This window comes from Gobio gobio, assembly GCF_949357685.1.
Source record: "Gobio gobio genome assembly, chromosome: 8".
Lineage (NCBI taxonomy): Eukaryota > Metazoa > Chordata > Actinopteri > Cypriniformes > Gobionidae > Gobio > Gobio gobio.
The window spans coordinates 38611272-38627540 of record NC_137114.1 but is presented as its reverse complement, the minus strand read 5'-3'; the positions used below and the strand labels follow the sequence as shown (position 1 = coordinate 38627540).

General features: G+C 36.4%; 1 protein-coding gene across 1 annotated transcript; it reads right to left on the bottom strand.

Annotated features, from left to right (window-relative positions):
* Window positions 1-248: 248 nt before the first annotated feature.
* On the bottom strand, window positions 249-9625 carry LOC307130377 (calcium-activated chloride channel regulator 3A-1-like; the record flags this gene model as incomplete). Its single annotated transcript, XM_079823341.1, has 14 exons — window positions 249-697; window positions 831-1055; window positions 3132-3296; window positions 3403-3667; window positions 3898-4113; window positions 4216-4322; window positions 4415-4595; window positions 4688-4912; window positions 5032-5265; window positions 7356-7524; window positions 7603-7708; window positions 8866-9007; window positions 9105-9242; window positions 9476-9625. 14 exons carry the CDS (start codon window positions 9623-9625, stop codon window positions 249-251), a joined length of 2772 nt encoding a protein of 923 aa, XP_079679467.1.
* Between the last annotated feature and the right edge of the window lie 6644 nt (window positions 9626-16269).

The following is a 16269-nucleotide window of genomic DNA, read 5'->3' as shown; positions in this document are numbered from 1 at the left end:
ACAGTACATACACTTTTTTTGTTCATCTGTATTTGAAGGTGCTCACATTTCAGAGGAAGAAAAATCGATTGAGAATCTATTATAAATGAGAATCATAAATGACAATACTTGTAAAAATATTCAGAAAGTAAGACATTCTGTTTGATAGAGATTATGGTTTTAAGAAATGTTCTAAAGTTGTTGGATGTAGATAGTTATGTTAAAATTAGACATAAGGATTGATTTGATTGTTTGCATCAGCTGTTCCTTTAAACAAGGTGTTTTCTGCGTCTCACTGCCCATGTGGTTATAGCAACGACAAAGCATATGACCATAGTTACCACACACACAGAAACTACAATAACTGTCAAATTCAAGCCTGGGTTTGATATTCCGGGGGGTTTTGGATAAGGGGAAGCTTCTGGATGAGGAGAAGTTGCTGGATCAGGGGAAGTTGCTGGATCAGGGGTAGCTTGGATCATCTTTGAAGCTTGAGCAATGTTGGAGCTTTTAGATTTTTCTTTTTCTTTGTCCTCAGACTGAATAGCAAAAAAGAGTGTGCTGCCATTTTGGATTGTGAAACTGAGATTGAATGAATGCTTTTCAGCTGATCCAGCCACCAGCGGTGAGACAGCGGCTGTGTTGACTGCATGACCATTGCTGAAGCTTTCACGAAGCATTTGAAGGTCATAGCTCCACCTGATCTCATAGGATTTAGCTTAAAGGAAAAGACATGCAATTTATATTATTTCATTATCTAAATGTGAAACCTATTTTATGTTGTCAGTGAAGAAGTTAAAGAAATGAAAACCTTGTATTTTAAATTCTGGTATAGTAACTTTATGCTTTACCTGTCCCTTGGTCGAGGTCTTCACCAGGAGCCGTCCAGCTGAGAAGCACAGAGTTCTCCTGGATCTCAGCGCTCAGATCTGTGATTTGGTTAGGAGGGAAATTTGGTGGAGTTGTGCCTGTAAAAGCCACCTCAAAACTCTCTCCAGTGGCTGTTCTGCTAAAGCTTCCAACCTCAAGTGGTTCTTCAGAAACTGGAGGCTTTGGAGGGTTCAGCTCCACCGTACCTGAAATTAGAGGAACCGCATGAATCTGCTTGATTCTGTCAGTTTTTCTTCAAGCAGCTGTGTAGCTAATTATATTGACATTTATATTCTTAGTTCCAGTTTGTGCATGAATTCATTGACTGACTCTATCTGCAGGTTACATAGATACAAATGTCTTTATGAGTGAGTAACTGAATCATTGTTGAAAACAATCATTCATTCTGGAACTAAACTTTGAGTCAGTGTTCATTGCTCTCCAGTGTTGAGGAAAGTTACTTAGGAAAGTAATGCATTGCAATATTGCGTTACTTAGTTACTTTTTAAGAAAAGTAATGCATTACATGACTTTGCATTACTTTATCTCACCTGGGCTGGGCTTGTTTTCTTTTAATAACAAAAAAAGTTCTATTTTTGGGCAAATTACCCTTTCACACCAAAATTTAAATAATAAAATAATAATAATAGGAAAGGAAATGCAAATTCACGCGTGTACAGTATATGCAGGAGAAAGTCATTTTTGCTTATGGTTTAACTGAAGCATCGAAGGTCAGTACATTGGTCAATAAAGTGAGATTAAATGCATAAAAATATTTGCTTTATTTAACATATTTAGTTATTGGAGGTTTGTGTAGTATTCTGATTTTGCATTTAATTGATTTTATGAATTTTGAGGAAGATTGAATCTTTTTTTGTGCAAATCAGATGAGTAAATGCCTGCTAGTCTAGAACTACAATAACTATAATGTTTACACACAACGCCTCTGCACTTATTTTGCCTTCATGTGCTATCGGAATTATTGTAAATGTAAATGTTTAAAAAAATAGGACATGAATGCCCTCTCAAGTCAAACTTTGAATGCGATGAGCTAGTAATCACGACTTCAGAAGTGGGAAGTAGGATTTTTTTCTAGTAGTTATTTTACTAGTTACTTGAAAAAAGTAATCGGATTACATAACTCAAGTTAATTGTAATGCGTTACCCCAACACTGCTGCTCTCTATTTACTGAGCACCTGTTGAAGATCACTTCACTTGACTAAATGCAACACCATCAAACATAGACTACAGTTTGAGGTAGGATGGTCTAATAATACTTCTGTAAATATTATAATATAAATTACCATACGTTCGTGTAATATAGCCTATATGTGTATATAATACATCCATGTGTATTTGTAAAAATGCATTATTGATTTAATTAATATAAATTGTCATACTTGAATGTGATAAATATCATTTGGTTGATAATGATAATGTCATTTAGTTGTATGGATATGTCTTGATCGAAATCATGATAGTTGCATTGTGATTTTTGTGTCTTGCACACTTTATACCCGTGAACAGCTGCGTACAAACCACGTTACACGAATGAAACACAATAAGAGCCTCAACTATTCCCCCCGGTTTCACAGACGAGGCTTAAGCTAGTCCCAGACTAAAATGCATGTTTGAGCCATTTCAACTGAAAGCAAATAGCATCTTATCTTATAATATCTTAAAATATGTCAGTGCCATTGTTTTGTCTCAAGAAGCACACAAGTAATGTTTTTTTCTTCTTCTAAGGCACATTTATAAAAGCTACTGTAATTCCCTAATTGAACAAAGACATGGCTTAATCTGAGCCCTTATTTTTTATTTTATACAAACTTCAAAGTGCTGGAGTGATGCGTAATTACTGGTGGGTGCATTTTGTTTTCCACTTCTAGTGAAGTATTGATGTAACATTTATAATTGTCATTTGCAGTGCCCTTCGAACTGAACATGTAGACTACACCCTCCTTTTTGGAACAAAGTCTCACTTAAGATAGTGGAATAGCCTGTGAAGTCCACTTTGCAGGGCACTTTCAGTTGTTTGGAATGAATTTGTTTTAAGAACGTATTCATTCAAAGGCAAAACAAGTGACTTTACAAACCATTCTGCTTTGGCTTCGCTTTAAACTATTGTTGCTGGCAAAAAAACCCTCAATATTAACTTTTTTTTTTAAATTGCTGTATAACAGTAATATCACTTGCAATTGTGCTGTTGGTCTGAATGCAAGTTTTTCTTTTCAGATGTGATCCAAGTTTAAATGTATTTTCAAAATGACCCATGGTTTACCGTTTACCACATATCCAGGTACGTATGGGGCACCACTCTTTTTTGGGAGAGTAAAGCTGGCTTGTCCATCTTGATTCTTCACTCTTACTTTCAAGCTGCTTCTCCCATTTTCAAACTTTGTGAAATATCTGGAATAGATGCCATCATTTTGAATAGCATCAGCTCCTGAAAAAAAAAAAAAGAATCTCTGAGTTATATAGTTTGGAAATGTACCTTATTTATTTATATTAAGTTGAGTGCACACTTGGAACAAGAATAATGGGTAATTTACCTGCTCCATTGTCCAGGAGTTGTAATGTTTGTGATTTCCCAGTTTGGGACTCCAGTGTAGCCCACACTTCAGCATTTATTACAGGCCTGTAATTCTGACTGACCTCAGCAAACACTACCATGGGTGTAGTGCCGTCACTGAACTGCTGGTTCATGCGGGTTTTGACTATGATAGGAGGAACATCAGCACGCGTCGCTTGACTCGTTACGGTTATAGTCAGAGACTGAAGTGTTGGAGTTTGTATAGTGTATTTCCAGTCCCCAGGCTAAACACATAGATAGGATAAGCAGAAAAAAATATGGTTTGCTGTAAGTGTATTTGCTGAATCATCAGTCTTATTCTGAAGTTGTTGTTGATCATATTTTAATAACATTATCTTAAACTCTTGGCCCAGATGTCTTTTATTGTGTTATAACATTTCATGTTTAGCATACATGTTTAAAGTTTATGGTCTAAACTATAAAATTAATAACTGGTTCATAAAAGTTGTCATACCTCTGCAGTTCCTGGAATTTTAAAGGTGACTGTTTTCATGGGTATATCATGACTCATTTGTGTCTGATTGTAGGTTGAGCCACTCGGTGACTGTATGGAAATGCTAGGAAAACTTTTTTCATAGATTATTACGAAGCTGGTTTTGTTCCCAACAGTCTGATCCACTGATACTGTTCCATTGAACCAGTCTGATGTTTTTATTCCGACACTTTCTAGCTAAAGGAGTGATACAAAAAACGAAACATTAAAATACTCAATTGTGATGACACTTTCAAAGTATTAATTGTATCATGGACAATGGGCGATCAGTTGCCAAACCTGAACTGGTTCATTTGTGTAATCTCCAGTTGATAATGTAAGTGAAGCAAATGCATCCATTAACTGGTTTGAGGTGAACACATCATTGGATACGATGAATTTCCCCCCTATTTTCACCATGAAACAATTTTGCATTACATACATAACTGGCACATATGTATTTTGATTTAGATATAGATACTCTTTTTTTTTTACTTACCAGTTTTTTCCGCCATTTCCTCCAGTGCTTTAGCTGCATTGGGACCTAAAGCTAATGTGTGTATAATGGCACCACTGGCTATTGCCTTCAGACTACAATCACCAATGTTGTCCGTTGCCTCGCCATCTGTCAGGAAAATGATTTCATCTCCTAATGCATCCCCATTGTCTCGTGCTAGTACCTGATGGTTAGAAAATAGAGAGCATTTGCCTAGAATAAACTATTTATACACTTCACATATTGTAAACATAAAATGAACAATTAATATGGTACCTGTAAGCCTAGATTGAGGCCTTTACACATGTTTGTTGATCCACCTGGTGTTTTTGGCAACAATTTGATGAGCTTCTCTCGTGTGGAATCATTGTCAATAGTAGTCAATTGGCTGAGAGTATTAGCATCAGTACTAAAGGACACAATTCCAACACTGGCATGATCCTCAATGACGGTCCGCAGTAAATGTGTGGCAGCCTGCTGTTGTCGAATGATTCTGGAGTCCTAGAAAAATGAAGTCATTTCATTGGAATGTGTTCATCAGTGTGTAAAGGAGAAAATTATGCAGGCACTATTGTTTCAAATTAAATTAAGTTTTTTTTTTATTTTTTATGTTTGCATACTGTTGACATGCTTCCTGAGACATCAAGGATGAGACAAACAACCCGTTGCATTCGTTGCACAACTTTGAAAGTTGGTACTGGTGGAGAGGACGTCATTGGTTTTAGAGAATTAAGCTTGTCTTTATCCACAGAATCCTCAAATATCACGGTCCACGTTGGCTTGTTGCCACACTTTTCATTCTGCAAGTTTGGGGCTTCATAATTGTGTTCACTTGCTTGACAAAATGTGATCACCTAAAAAAAATGTCACGAAACACTCAGTTCAATACAAAAGAGAGCTTAATTATCTTTATGTCTTCAGATCACTGAATTTCAACTTTATATCTCAAAATAATGCCTGTTAACTAAAACTGAATATTAGCTTCTTGTAATTCAAACTTTGGTAACACTTTACAATAAGGTTGTATTAGTTAACATTAGTTAATGCATTAGTCAACATGAAGTAACCATGGACAACGCCTCTGTTCAGCATTAATTAATATTTGTTAACGTTAGTTCATAAAAATCCAGCTGTTCATGGTTTGTTCATGTTAGTTTACAGTGCAAAGCCCACCGGCAACTATAGTTGCTGCAGTGTATAGTTGTAATTTTCCTTTTGTAAATATTTTTCTAGATAGTATCCGTGTTTTAGATCTCAATGACACACAAGAAAATAACCAAATAAAGGATTTCAAGAGAAAAAAAAAGGTATTAACTTCCTTCCTGTCACATGAGACTGCCAACTTCCTACCCCTACTTCCAGGAAGCATAACGAAGGCAAACCCTCCCAAAGAAAGGTTATTTTCATGTTACTAATAATATTTTTTTGTTGACATTATATATATATATATCTACATGATCGTGAAGGTCTCTAGAATCATCCAAACAAAACAATTCTTACAAGAGATCTATAGTTTTTTGTATGCTTAGTCAAAAGTCCAAGCAGCAACTATAGTTGCCGGTGGGCAAATTACTTGTAAGTACAATATAATGGGGGAAATGGGATATACTGTGTTAACAGGTTAATAAATACAAGATTTTTGGTCTTTAGTGCTTTTTGCTTTCATAATATCCCACCTAAAACATAACTTAACCCTTTAACTGACATCTCTACTGTACACTAGACCTTAATTCGATAGGGAAAAATATAATATTATATGATATTATGTCTTGTAAGGGCCAAAATATTGAGGACCCTTCATCCAATTTGGAATGGATGCATTTCAATCTAATCAGTCAATGACCCTAATTCTTTTTATGACTAATTGCTTATGATTCCATTATAATGTGAAAATTTTGTAATGAGTTTACATTTACATTATTATATGAAATCACCTACTACAGTCAGCCATTGAATACTATGGGACTATTTATTTATTTATTTTTGTTATATAGATGTCATTTTATCGTCATTATATTAATTTATTTTCATTTAACATTTTGATACACAATGCCCTGTTAGGGCAACTCAATGGCTGCACTTTGTTCTGCACTATGTTCACCACTTTAAGACTTTTGTTGTTGTTTTAAGATATTTGTTGTTTGTTGTATTTTCTTATTCAACAGATTATAAGATAGATGCAGCTTTTTTGAGTTTGCATCGAATGTTCTTCGACTTTTATACATAATAAATTTGTTTGTGAATAAAGATTGATCTGTTGAAAGCAGTTATTTTGAGTTAGATGCCAAATGTTCTCATCCTAGTCCAATTTGACATCGAAGGGGTGCATATAACATATTTGCCCACCGGCAACTATAGTTGCCGCACATTCAAATACGATTTTCAAGAAAAAAAACTAAAACCTGGGGAAAATAAATGCAGAACATGTTCACATAGGACACTATTAACATGACTATGCATGAAACCATTCCGAAAAATTTGGGCACAAATGGGTTAACTAATGTTAGCAAGATTTTAATAATACATTAGTAAATGTCGACATTAACATAAACAAAGATAAATAAATGCTTTATAAGTGATTCATTATTAGGTCATGTTCTAATGAACCTTATTGTAAAGTGTTACCCAAACTTTATATTTTGCAAATGGTATGTGTGTTACGGAATGGTTGAGTTAACAAAGCGCACAATGAAGAATGAATTGGATTAATATTTAATAAACACAACCAAACACTATCTCAAACAAGGAAGAACATGTGACAGAACAAAGAACATGTATACATGTGACAAACAAAGGGAAGTAATGAGGTGATTAACGAGATGATAAATGAACAACAGGTGATAGGGATTAGCCCCAGGACAGCACTGTACTGTGTATTGTACGTTTAATAAATTACTAAAATAATTGTCTGGAACGTGTGGAAACATGCAAAATCTGTACTTACAGAATCATGGCTTGGTAGGTACATTATGGAGCCGTCTGTGTTTTGAGATCTGTCTGGAAAAAACGTGCACCCCTTGGTAGGTAGTGAAGTTTGTGGATCAGTGCTGCATTGTTCAAAAGCTCCATCATCAGTAAGATTAAAAATGCGTCCCTTAATGCTTTTGCTACACCTACAAATAAGCAACAAATCTACATTTAATATCAAGGACATTATACAAATATTTTTCTTTTTATTAACAGTTTGTGACCTTGTAGCTTCAACCTGGCCATTAGAGATGTAGAATGGCTTTGTTTCACTGTATTCATCATATACGCCCCATCTCAGATGAGCCCATTCATGAACCAAGACCTTTCCTGCAAATAAACAAACAAACTAACTACCAGTAAAACAAACAGGGGGGTATTCCAGAAAGCAGCAGCCTGTACCATGAAGGCAGTTTTGCTGGCTAGCCAGGTAAGTTTCAGTTTAGATTGCGCTAATTCTGGGTTTTTGGTACCATGAAAGTTGCTTGGCTTTTAGCGGCGCGCACTCAAAAAAATTATTTGTTGAATTTGCTCAAAAAACCAGCGTCAAGTGGTTCCACGCAACTACTGTATATCAAGTCATTTTTACAAATAACAATTTTCTTATATGAACAAAAGAAATTCAAGTAAAGCTGACAACATTTCTTTGAGTAAATACAAACCATTTGATTGTGTCTCTGTTACATAATATTCATATATGCAGTTTACTTAATATTGTTATGTTAAATTTAGAAAAGTTTATGTTAGGTGAACACATTTATCGATTTAATTTAACTTATTAAATTAACTATTTGCTCTACCAAGTGGAAAATATTTTTAGAAGCAAAATGCAAAGAAAAATCATTGGACAAACTTAATTTAATTGAGGGCAGGAATTCCATCCAATTAATGTGTGAGTGCCCACAGCCTAAGACATCACTCTTCTGAATAATAATAACCACAAAATTACAGAAACTCCTCTAAATGTCCAACATAACTGAACATTAAACACTAACATAAACTAACAACATCTTTCCCTTTACTGAAAAACACATAAAATAACACTTTAATCCCTAAATTTACTCTCCTAATGCAACCCTGCAGTCCCTTGCAACCCTGAGTTTGATCAGCTATACCATCATGGTACAGGCCCCAGACCACTAACGTGACAAACACAGGACTATATATACAAACACAGACCAATCAAAAGAGAAACTGGTGCAGAGACTCAATCAAACAATTAATCACCCCAGAAGTATAATATAATAATGGTAACCACAAAATTACAGAAACTCCTCTAAATGTCCAACATAACATTAAAAAACATAAACTAACAACATCTTTCCCTTTACTGAAAAACACATAAAATAATCAAACAATTAATCACCATAGAAACTAATGCAAACACAGGAAACAACAGAAAACCAACTCAAACATAGACCAAACGTAACAAATATGCCTTTCAGACGTACACGTATAAATGTTATAGGAGGATAAATAATGTTCACCTCTTGGTCCGTAAGGCTGAGCGACAGCGTCTTTTAGGAGGAAGTTTGGTGTGAAATGAATGTAATCTCCCTCAACTCCACATGCACCGTACTGACGAGTGTATGGCTCATCTGAACCAGCATTATCGATTCTTATTTTGGCCTGTGTTCGACATAGAGATCGGGTCAGCAACATCATATGTGAATGAAATGACTAGAAATTAATTAATTTTACAAGATATAATGCCATTATGCTCTACCTTTTCAAAGGACTCTGTTCTTGCTTTGTCAAAACCTGTACTATTCCAGTGGGGTGGAACTAGTATCGTAGCTTCTTTGAAATAGACCTTTTTATCCAATGCTTTATGAAGATGAACCGACCCTTCAGTGACCATTTGCTGTCAGAATGAAAGTGAAAAGATAAAATAAGAAAAAACTCTGCTCAGTGAATTCAGAAGTAATTATTTAATTTGTTCATTTCACAAATACTGCCAACAAAATGTGGTAACATACTGTAGATTTCTAAGATTAAAAAACAATTGGAACACACAATCTATAACATCTTTCACAAAAGCCACTAAAAACATTAGTGCACATAAAAGTTTGTTAAGACAAAAAGAAGCACATTTACCTTTATTTTATCAATCAGCGTGTTGTCCTGTGGTACTTTTGAACTGATTGCAATTGTAATGTCAACATAACCGTTTCCATCTAGTTTGATTCCAGTGGAGGTGGACGACAGCAACATCCATAATAAGACAAACAGCGCTCTTGAGTCCATAGCTGTAGAGTTAAGATGAACAAAAACCCCTACCAAGTCAACCCTATATTTAAACCCTATCAAGTCAAATATTAACTTGAAGGACACAGATGGAATGTCATATATTGGATATGAATCATGATATCTATATAACTGGGCTAGGTCATGTAAGACACATAATTACAGTACAATGGGGCAGCATGTTAGAGATGCTATCAACAGCTGTTTATTTCACTTTACATGACTGTTATTGCACATGAACCTACAGTGCTACTCTCACACGGACCACAAAAGAAGGATCAAACCACAGTAAAAAAACTGTAATATTGTGAAATATTTTTATAATTTAAAATATCTGTTTTCTATTTGAATATGTTTTAAAATGTAATTTATTCCTGCGATAGTATAGCTTATTAAAATAAATAAATAACGACACATGAATCGATCAATTTGTCACTTCTATAATTCAAAGTTATTTCAAAAACCACAAATCCCTTTACTCTCATAAATGTGTCACAATCAGCAGCTTGGTTATTATTTAATAGAATATGATGTTTACTCTTGGCATGTGATAAAAAATGCTTTGATCTTGAATTTTAAATCAGTGCATTGACTGAATGCTGTCTGTCACTGCACTGTAAAAAAAGATTTTCATAATTTATCACAACTTTTCTTTAATCATTTCTGTACATGATAATCTAATGTGACATCACATTGTTAAAACACATTTTAATTTAAAAATTACATTTTCAAATGAAGTGTCTTCATGTTACATTTACAACTGTAGTGTGATGAGGGGTGTGAACGCAGCGAAAACTTTACAGTGGGTGGGAAACCGTCTTGTATTGCTCTAGAATCACAAACTGCATTTATGACAAAGAATTGCAGTTTCCATTGTAGGTGCCATGATAATCTATCAATAAAAGTATGCACCTTATCACCTGCTGCCACTGCAGAACATGATGACTAAAAGACAGGGAGGAGCCGTCGTTTAAAGGAGACTGAGGCGATCATGAATTGGTGAACATATTATGGAACTAATCACAACTTTTTAGGGGGGCTGAAGCCCTCCTAAAAATGGTCTAGAGACGCCCCTGGTGCACAACAGCATATATACTCGATACTTAAAGGAACACTCCACCGTTTTTAGAAATAGGGCTTATTCAACTTCTTTCCTACATTTAGATATGTGGGCAAATGCATTTTTGTCTCAGTGCATGCATTGTTTTAGTTTGGCAGGGTCGCCGCTAGCTTAGCTTAGCATAATGAATGGAATCCTATGTTGCCAGCTAGCATGTCCCGAGTAAAAAATCCCAAAAAAACCCCCCCACCTAATTACTTCTTGTGGCCTGCGTATTCTCAACGAGTACAAATAGCGATGCAGATTAAGACTAGGCGATTTTCGAGGCAGATATTGATTTAGGACTGTATTATGGGGAAGCACAGGCAAAGCACTTCTAAGCACTTCTACCCCTTCTAAGGTTAAAATAGGTGGAATCACAATTTTAGTACGAGAACGAGTAAAGAGCATATACTTCCTTTTTAAAAGAATTTATAACCAATTTTAATTTTAACAATGAAGATTGCAATACCTGAACGGAATCTTGTTGCTCTATGGCTTTATTCATGGACTGTGCTACTGTATAAATGATTGTATCATCAGCGTATAATTGTAGTTTAGCTATAGTAAACTCATAACCTAGGTCATTAATATTTATTGAAAATAAAGCTGGTGCTAAGATTGATCCCTGTGGGACACCTTTATTAATTTTTAAAATTTATAGAAGTGAAATTTTCGACTGAGACACACTGCGTTCTTTCTGATAAATAATTATTAAACCAATTTATACTCATTTTGCTAAAACCTACGCAGCTGAGTCTATCCAACAAAATGTTGTGATCTACAGAATCAAAGGCTTTTGAGAGATCAACAAACAGAGCAGCACAGTGTGGACTATTATCTAAAGAAGTAATAATATTGTTTGTGAGAAGCATGGCCGCTGTTACAGTACTATGTCCTGACCTGAATTCATTTAAAATATTATTTTCCGTTAAAAATCGTTTAATTTGATTGTTTACGGAAGACTCAAACTTTTGCCATCACTGATAACCTTGAAATAGGACAGTAGTTATCTAATTCATAGGGCTCACCACCTTTTAGCAACGGCAGAACCATAGCTGATTTCCATGCATGAATTATTTCATTAGAATTTAAACTTAAATTAAAAATAGAAGCAATAGGTTCTGCTATGAGATCTGCAGCAATTTTTAAAAAAACAAGACTCTATATTATCAGGCCATGCTGATTTTTTACAATCTAAATTGAATAGGGCTTTATGAACTTGTGCTACTAAAATAGGAGTAAAAGTAAAAAGATGGGTAGAGCGACATGTATCAGCTTCAACACTCCCTTTTACTTATATTCCTTTAAATAATAATAATAATAATAATGCATTTTATTTAATGGCGCCTTTCACAACACCCAAGGTCACCTCACAAGCAAAATACAGATCAATACACAACACAACACGAACACTTCGCATATACAGATAAAGTGCAGTCAAGACTCAATAAAACATGTTATAAATAAGCCTGTATAAAAAGATATGTTTTAAGACGTGTTTTAAAAGTCAATAAACAATCGCTTTTGCAAAAATCAAGCGGAAGGGAGTTCCATAGGCGGGGGGCAGCATAACTAAAAGATCTGGCACCCATGGTAGTCAGTCGAATCCGAGGTACCACAAGCGAAATTGAAGATGAAGATCTCAGAGTACGTGAAGGAGTGTAAACATGAAGAAGTTGAGAAAGGTACTGGGGTGCAAGATTATGAAGTGCCTTGTAAGTAAGAAGCGGGATCTTGAATTCAACTCGATACTTTACTGGAAGCCAGTGCAATTGCTGAAGAACTGGAGAAATGTGCTCAGTAGAAGGTGATCTAGAAAGAACACGTGCTGCAGAGTTTTGAACCAACTGAAGCTTATGTAGCAATTTAGAGGGGACACCTGTGAGAAGACCATTGCAATAGTCTATATGTGAAGTGACTAATGCATGAATAAGAACTGCGGTATTGTTGGTTGAGAGGAAGGGACGGAGACGGTTAATTTTACGCAAATGGAAGTATGCAGTTTGCGTGATATTATTAATGTTTATTAGAATTTCAAATGATAGTGTGCTATCCATGATAACACCCAAACTTTTAACCTGTGAGGAAGGAGATATTGCATTATTGTCAATGTACAAAGAAAAACTATTAGATTTCGATAAAACGGATCTAGTGCCTTAAATTTCAGCTAAACAGCTGGACAAAGGTGTTGGAGGAAAAGAACCAGTCAGTTTGGCAGACAGGTAAAGTTGGGTGTCATCCGCATAACAATGAAAATTAATACCATGTTTTTTCAAAATATAACCAAGGGGAAGCATATAAATAATGAAAAGTAGTGGGCCCAAAACAGAACCCTGGGGAACACCAGTGGTGACTGCAGATGTTCTTGATTTAAAACTGTTTAATTCAACATGCTGAGTGCGTCCAGAAAGATATGACCTAAACCAAGAAAGAGCAGTGCCAGCAATCCCAATTAAATGACTAGAATCAGAGGCTGACTCAGCAACAATAACGTGGTTATTAAAAGTAAAAGTACCAAATGTTTTTTTTCCCCTTTATAATTATTTCCTTTACTTTTAAATAGTCAGGTAAACCAGTAGTGGATTTTAGACCAGAAACTGATTTGGTCAACTTCCAAAATTTTGAGGGATCATTTAGATTTTCATTTATACTAATATGCATTAATTCATATGCTTAACTAATGGATCGTCTCAGGGCATGTCAGTGTTGCAGTCCCAGCCAGCCAACAGGTTGCTGATACCATATGTTGGCTATATTAAGTTGGATGTTGAGCTTTGTGGTCAGGTAAGCATTGTCCCGCAAGATGGCTGTATAGGCAAGTGACCGGCTTAAGTTAAAAAAACATTTTTTTATTTGTCCATGTCATATTCCCAGGTGGCATGAGGAAGTCATGTATTGAAGGAATGACCAGTTTTCGTGAGTCATGTTAGACTGAGATTGCAGTCCATGTCATATTCCCAGGTGGCATGAGGAAGTCGTGTATTAAATGAGTGACCAGTCTTCGGTGAGTCATGTTAGACTGAGATTGTAGTCCATGTCATATTCCCAGGTGGCATGAGGAAGTTGTGTTGTATACCGGCTGTCACAATGAAAGAGGTGCCTGTAGCAGAAGTTCCATCAGAAGATGTCGATCTGCCAATGTTGGTGCCGGAGGTTCCTCTGGTAACTCTGGGGCCAGCCTCCCGGGTTCCAGTTCTCCTGGGCACTCTGACTTTACAGAGTTGGCCGGTAGGTGTTGATGAGGTGACCCTGGTTTCTGGGGGCGTCGAGGTTTCAGACTTAGTATCAAGTACTCCTCCGTGGCCTGTTAGATGGCCGGAGGGCCGGTCAGGTATACAGGGTGTCCCAGGGAGGGGATCTGTGCGGACCACTACAGGCCAGGAATAGTCCACACCTAGGCATCGTTGGGTTATCGTCGGGACGCCGGTTTAAAAAAAATAGGGGGTAGAATGTGGCAAGATAAGTGACCTTATCTTAATGGCCTGCCTGGGTCTGGATAATAAGCCAATGAGGTGCAGGCGGCCGTAATATTTAAGGATCCTTATTTCGGTCCTGCTGATTCTGGATTCCTTCTCCCCCTGGTATTTCCTATTCCCGTCCCCATTTGTGTACAGGTATGTTGAGATCCTGTTGATGGTGTAATGTGAATCGCGTAAGGCTGCGCTGTATCATAATATGCGCTATTTATAGATTAGAGCGGCATTGGTGGCGTCTGCACTGTGGCAAGTTTACGGCGGAGTTCGCTCAGGTAGGTTGTGTTCATTTTAAGTCACTTGCTGTTAAACTTATTGTGTATTGCTCTCAGTATAGCACCAATAGCACGTGTTAAACGCTGGCCTATAGACTGATTCACGGTACGTGTTGTGAGTAATCATACAGCTTTGTGTCTGGTGTTTATTCAACCCAAATCGTAAGTATGCCCCTCCCTTTCTCACATTTGGGGGTCGGTGAATTTGGTTAACATTCTATCTGTTTTGTTAAAGGTAGAAGGGGAATTGAACTTCAAGATATCTAATCCTTATTGCTCGCTAAAGATGCAACATGTGACGCCGCTGCTGTTTTGCTTACGGTTCCCTTTTTATACGTTGTTGTTCATGTATCCGTGCTGTGTATGAGGCTGTGCCGATCACAGTTTGCTTTTGGCTGCCCGCGTACGAGCCTTGCTGTCTGTGGGGCTGTTCATTCCTCTTAATTTGAGTGTCTACAAGTGTAGTTTCAGTTTATCAATTTATTTTCTTTTGCATTCCTTTCTTAAATGCATTGCCCTGTTACCCTGGTACCATGAGGTGCTGTCCACCTGCCCTTGCTGTAGGTGTCACCAGGGAGCCTGTGCTCAGTGTTTGTAAATTTCATTTTGTTTTCTTTATTATTCAGTGTAATTTGCGCAAGTTATTTTGTGGTCTTGTGTTAATGTGTGTTTCTTTTTCCTCCAGGAGCCGGTGTGGAACGGGGGAGGCTAGCTGCTTCATTCGTGGTGTTTTTTCACTGTGTGCTGTGTGTGCTGACACAACTTCCTTATAGTGTGTGTGCGCGTGGTGCCTGATTTGGTGTGAATTCGAGGTGGGTTGGGACGACCTCCTGAGTTACAGCTGGCCGGCCAGTTGGACATGTCTCACGAGAGTTTTAATGCTTTTGTAATAAAATATATTTTTATAACGATACCCCGTCTCACAACGTATTCCTTTGCCTTCAATTGGTAAAACGTACCTGTGTCCATATTTGGAATATTTCCCTGGTCCCTGGTTAATTTAACTGATTCATGTGTCCTATCACTGGGGTATTGGCACACTTAGTTAATATTGATTAGTTTTACAATCTCTTTCTGAACATTTTGAAGTGTCAAATTGGTAGTTGCGTAGCTGTCAATGTAGGGACAGAAATATCTCAGATTTTATTTAAAATATGAACGAAAGTCTTGGTTTGGAACATGAGGGTAAATGGAGACAGAATTTTAATTTTTGGGTGAACTATCCCTTTAAGTAATGAATTAAATCATTAAAATTATGCTTATGGTAGTAACAGTTGGTATAGGCTAGTAATTCTTTAATGTTTCAATTCAGTAAATTTCCCACTTTATTGTCATTGGAAAATGACTGTTTTGCAAAATTTGCCTTTTTTATTTTTATTTATTTATTTTATAAATGTTGAACCTCGATTAAAAATGTGAAAACGACACTATGAAAATATTAACACTCCTCCGATACACAAGAAGGCAGTAACGAGATCACATAATGTAATATTATTCAACCACAAGCGAGAGCAGCAGAAATCGCAGTGCAAAGCAAAGCAAAGGGTTACTGTGTTCCACTAAAGTCGTTTTCTTCCACCAGGGGCGCTTGACGGCCCAAAAGCAGAATCGATCATTGAGCCACATCCAAATCTCAGGGTTTGTTTTGTTTCACGGTGGGCATTTATACACCTTAATTAATAATCATTAAGTTATATTCAGTCCATAGATCCCTACATGACAGACAAAACAGAAATCCGCCATAATGACCTATACACGAGTATTTACAAAATTCCTTTTAAAACATTTACAAAC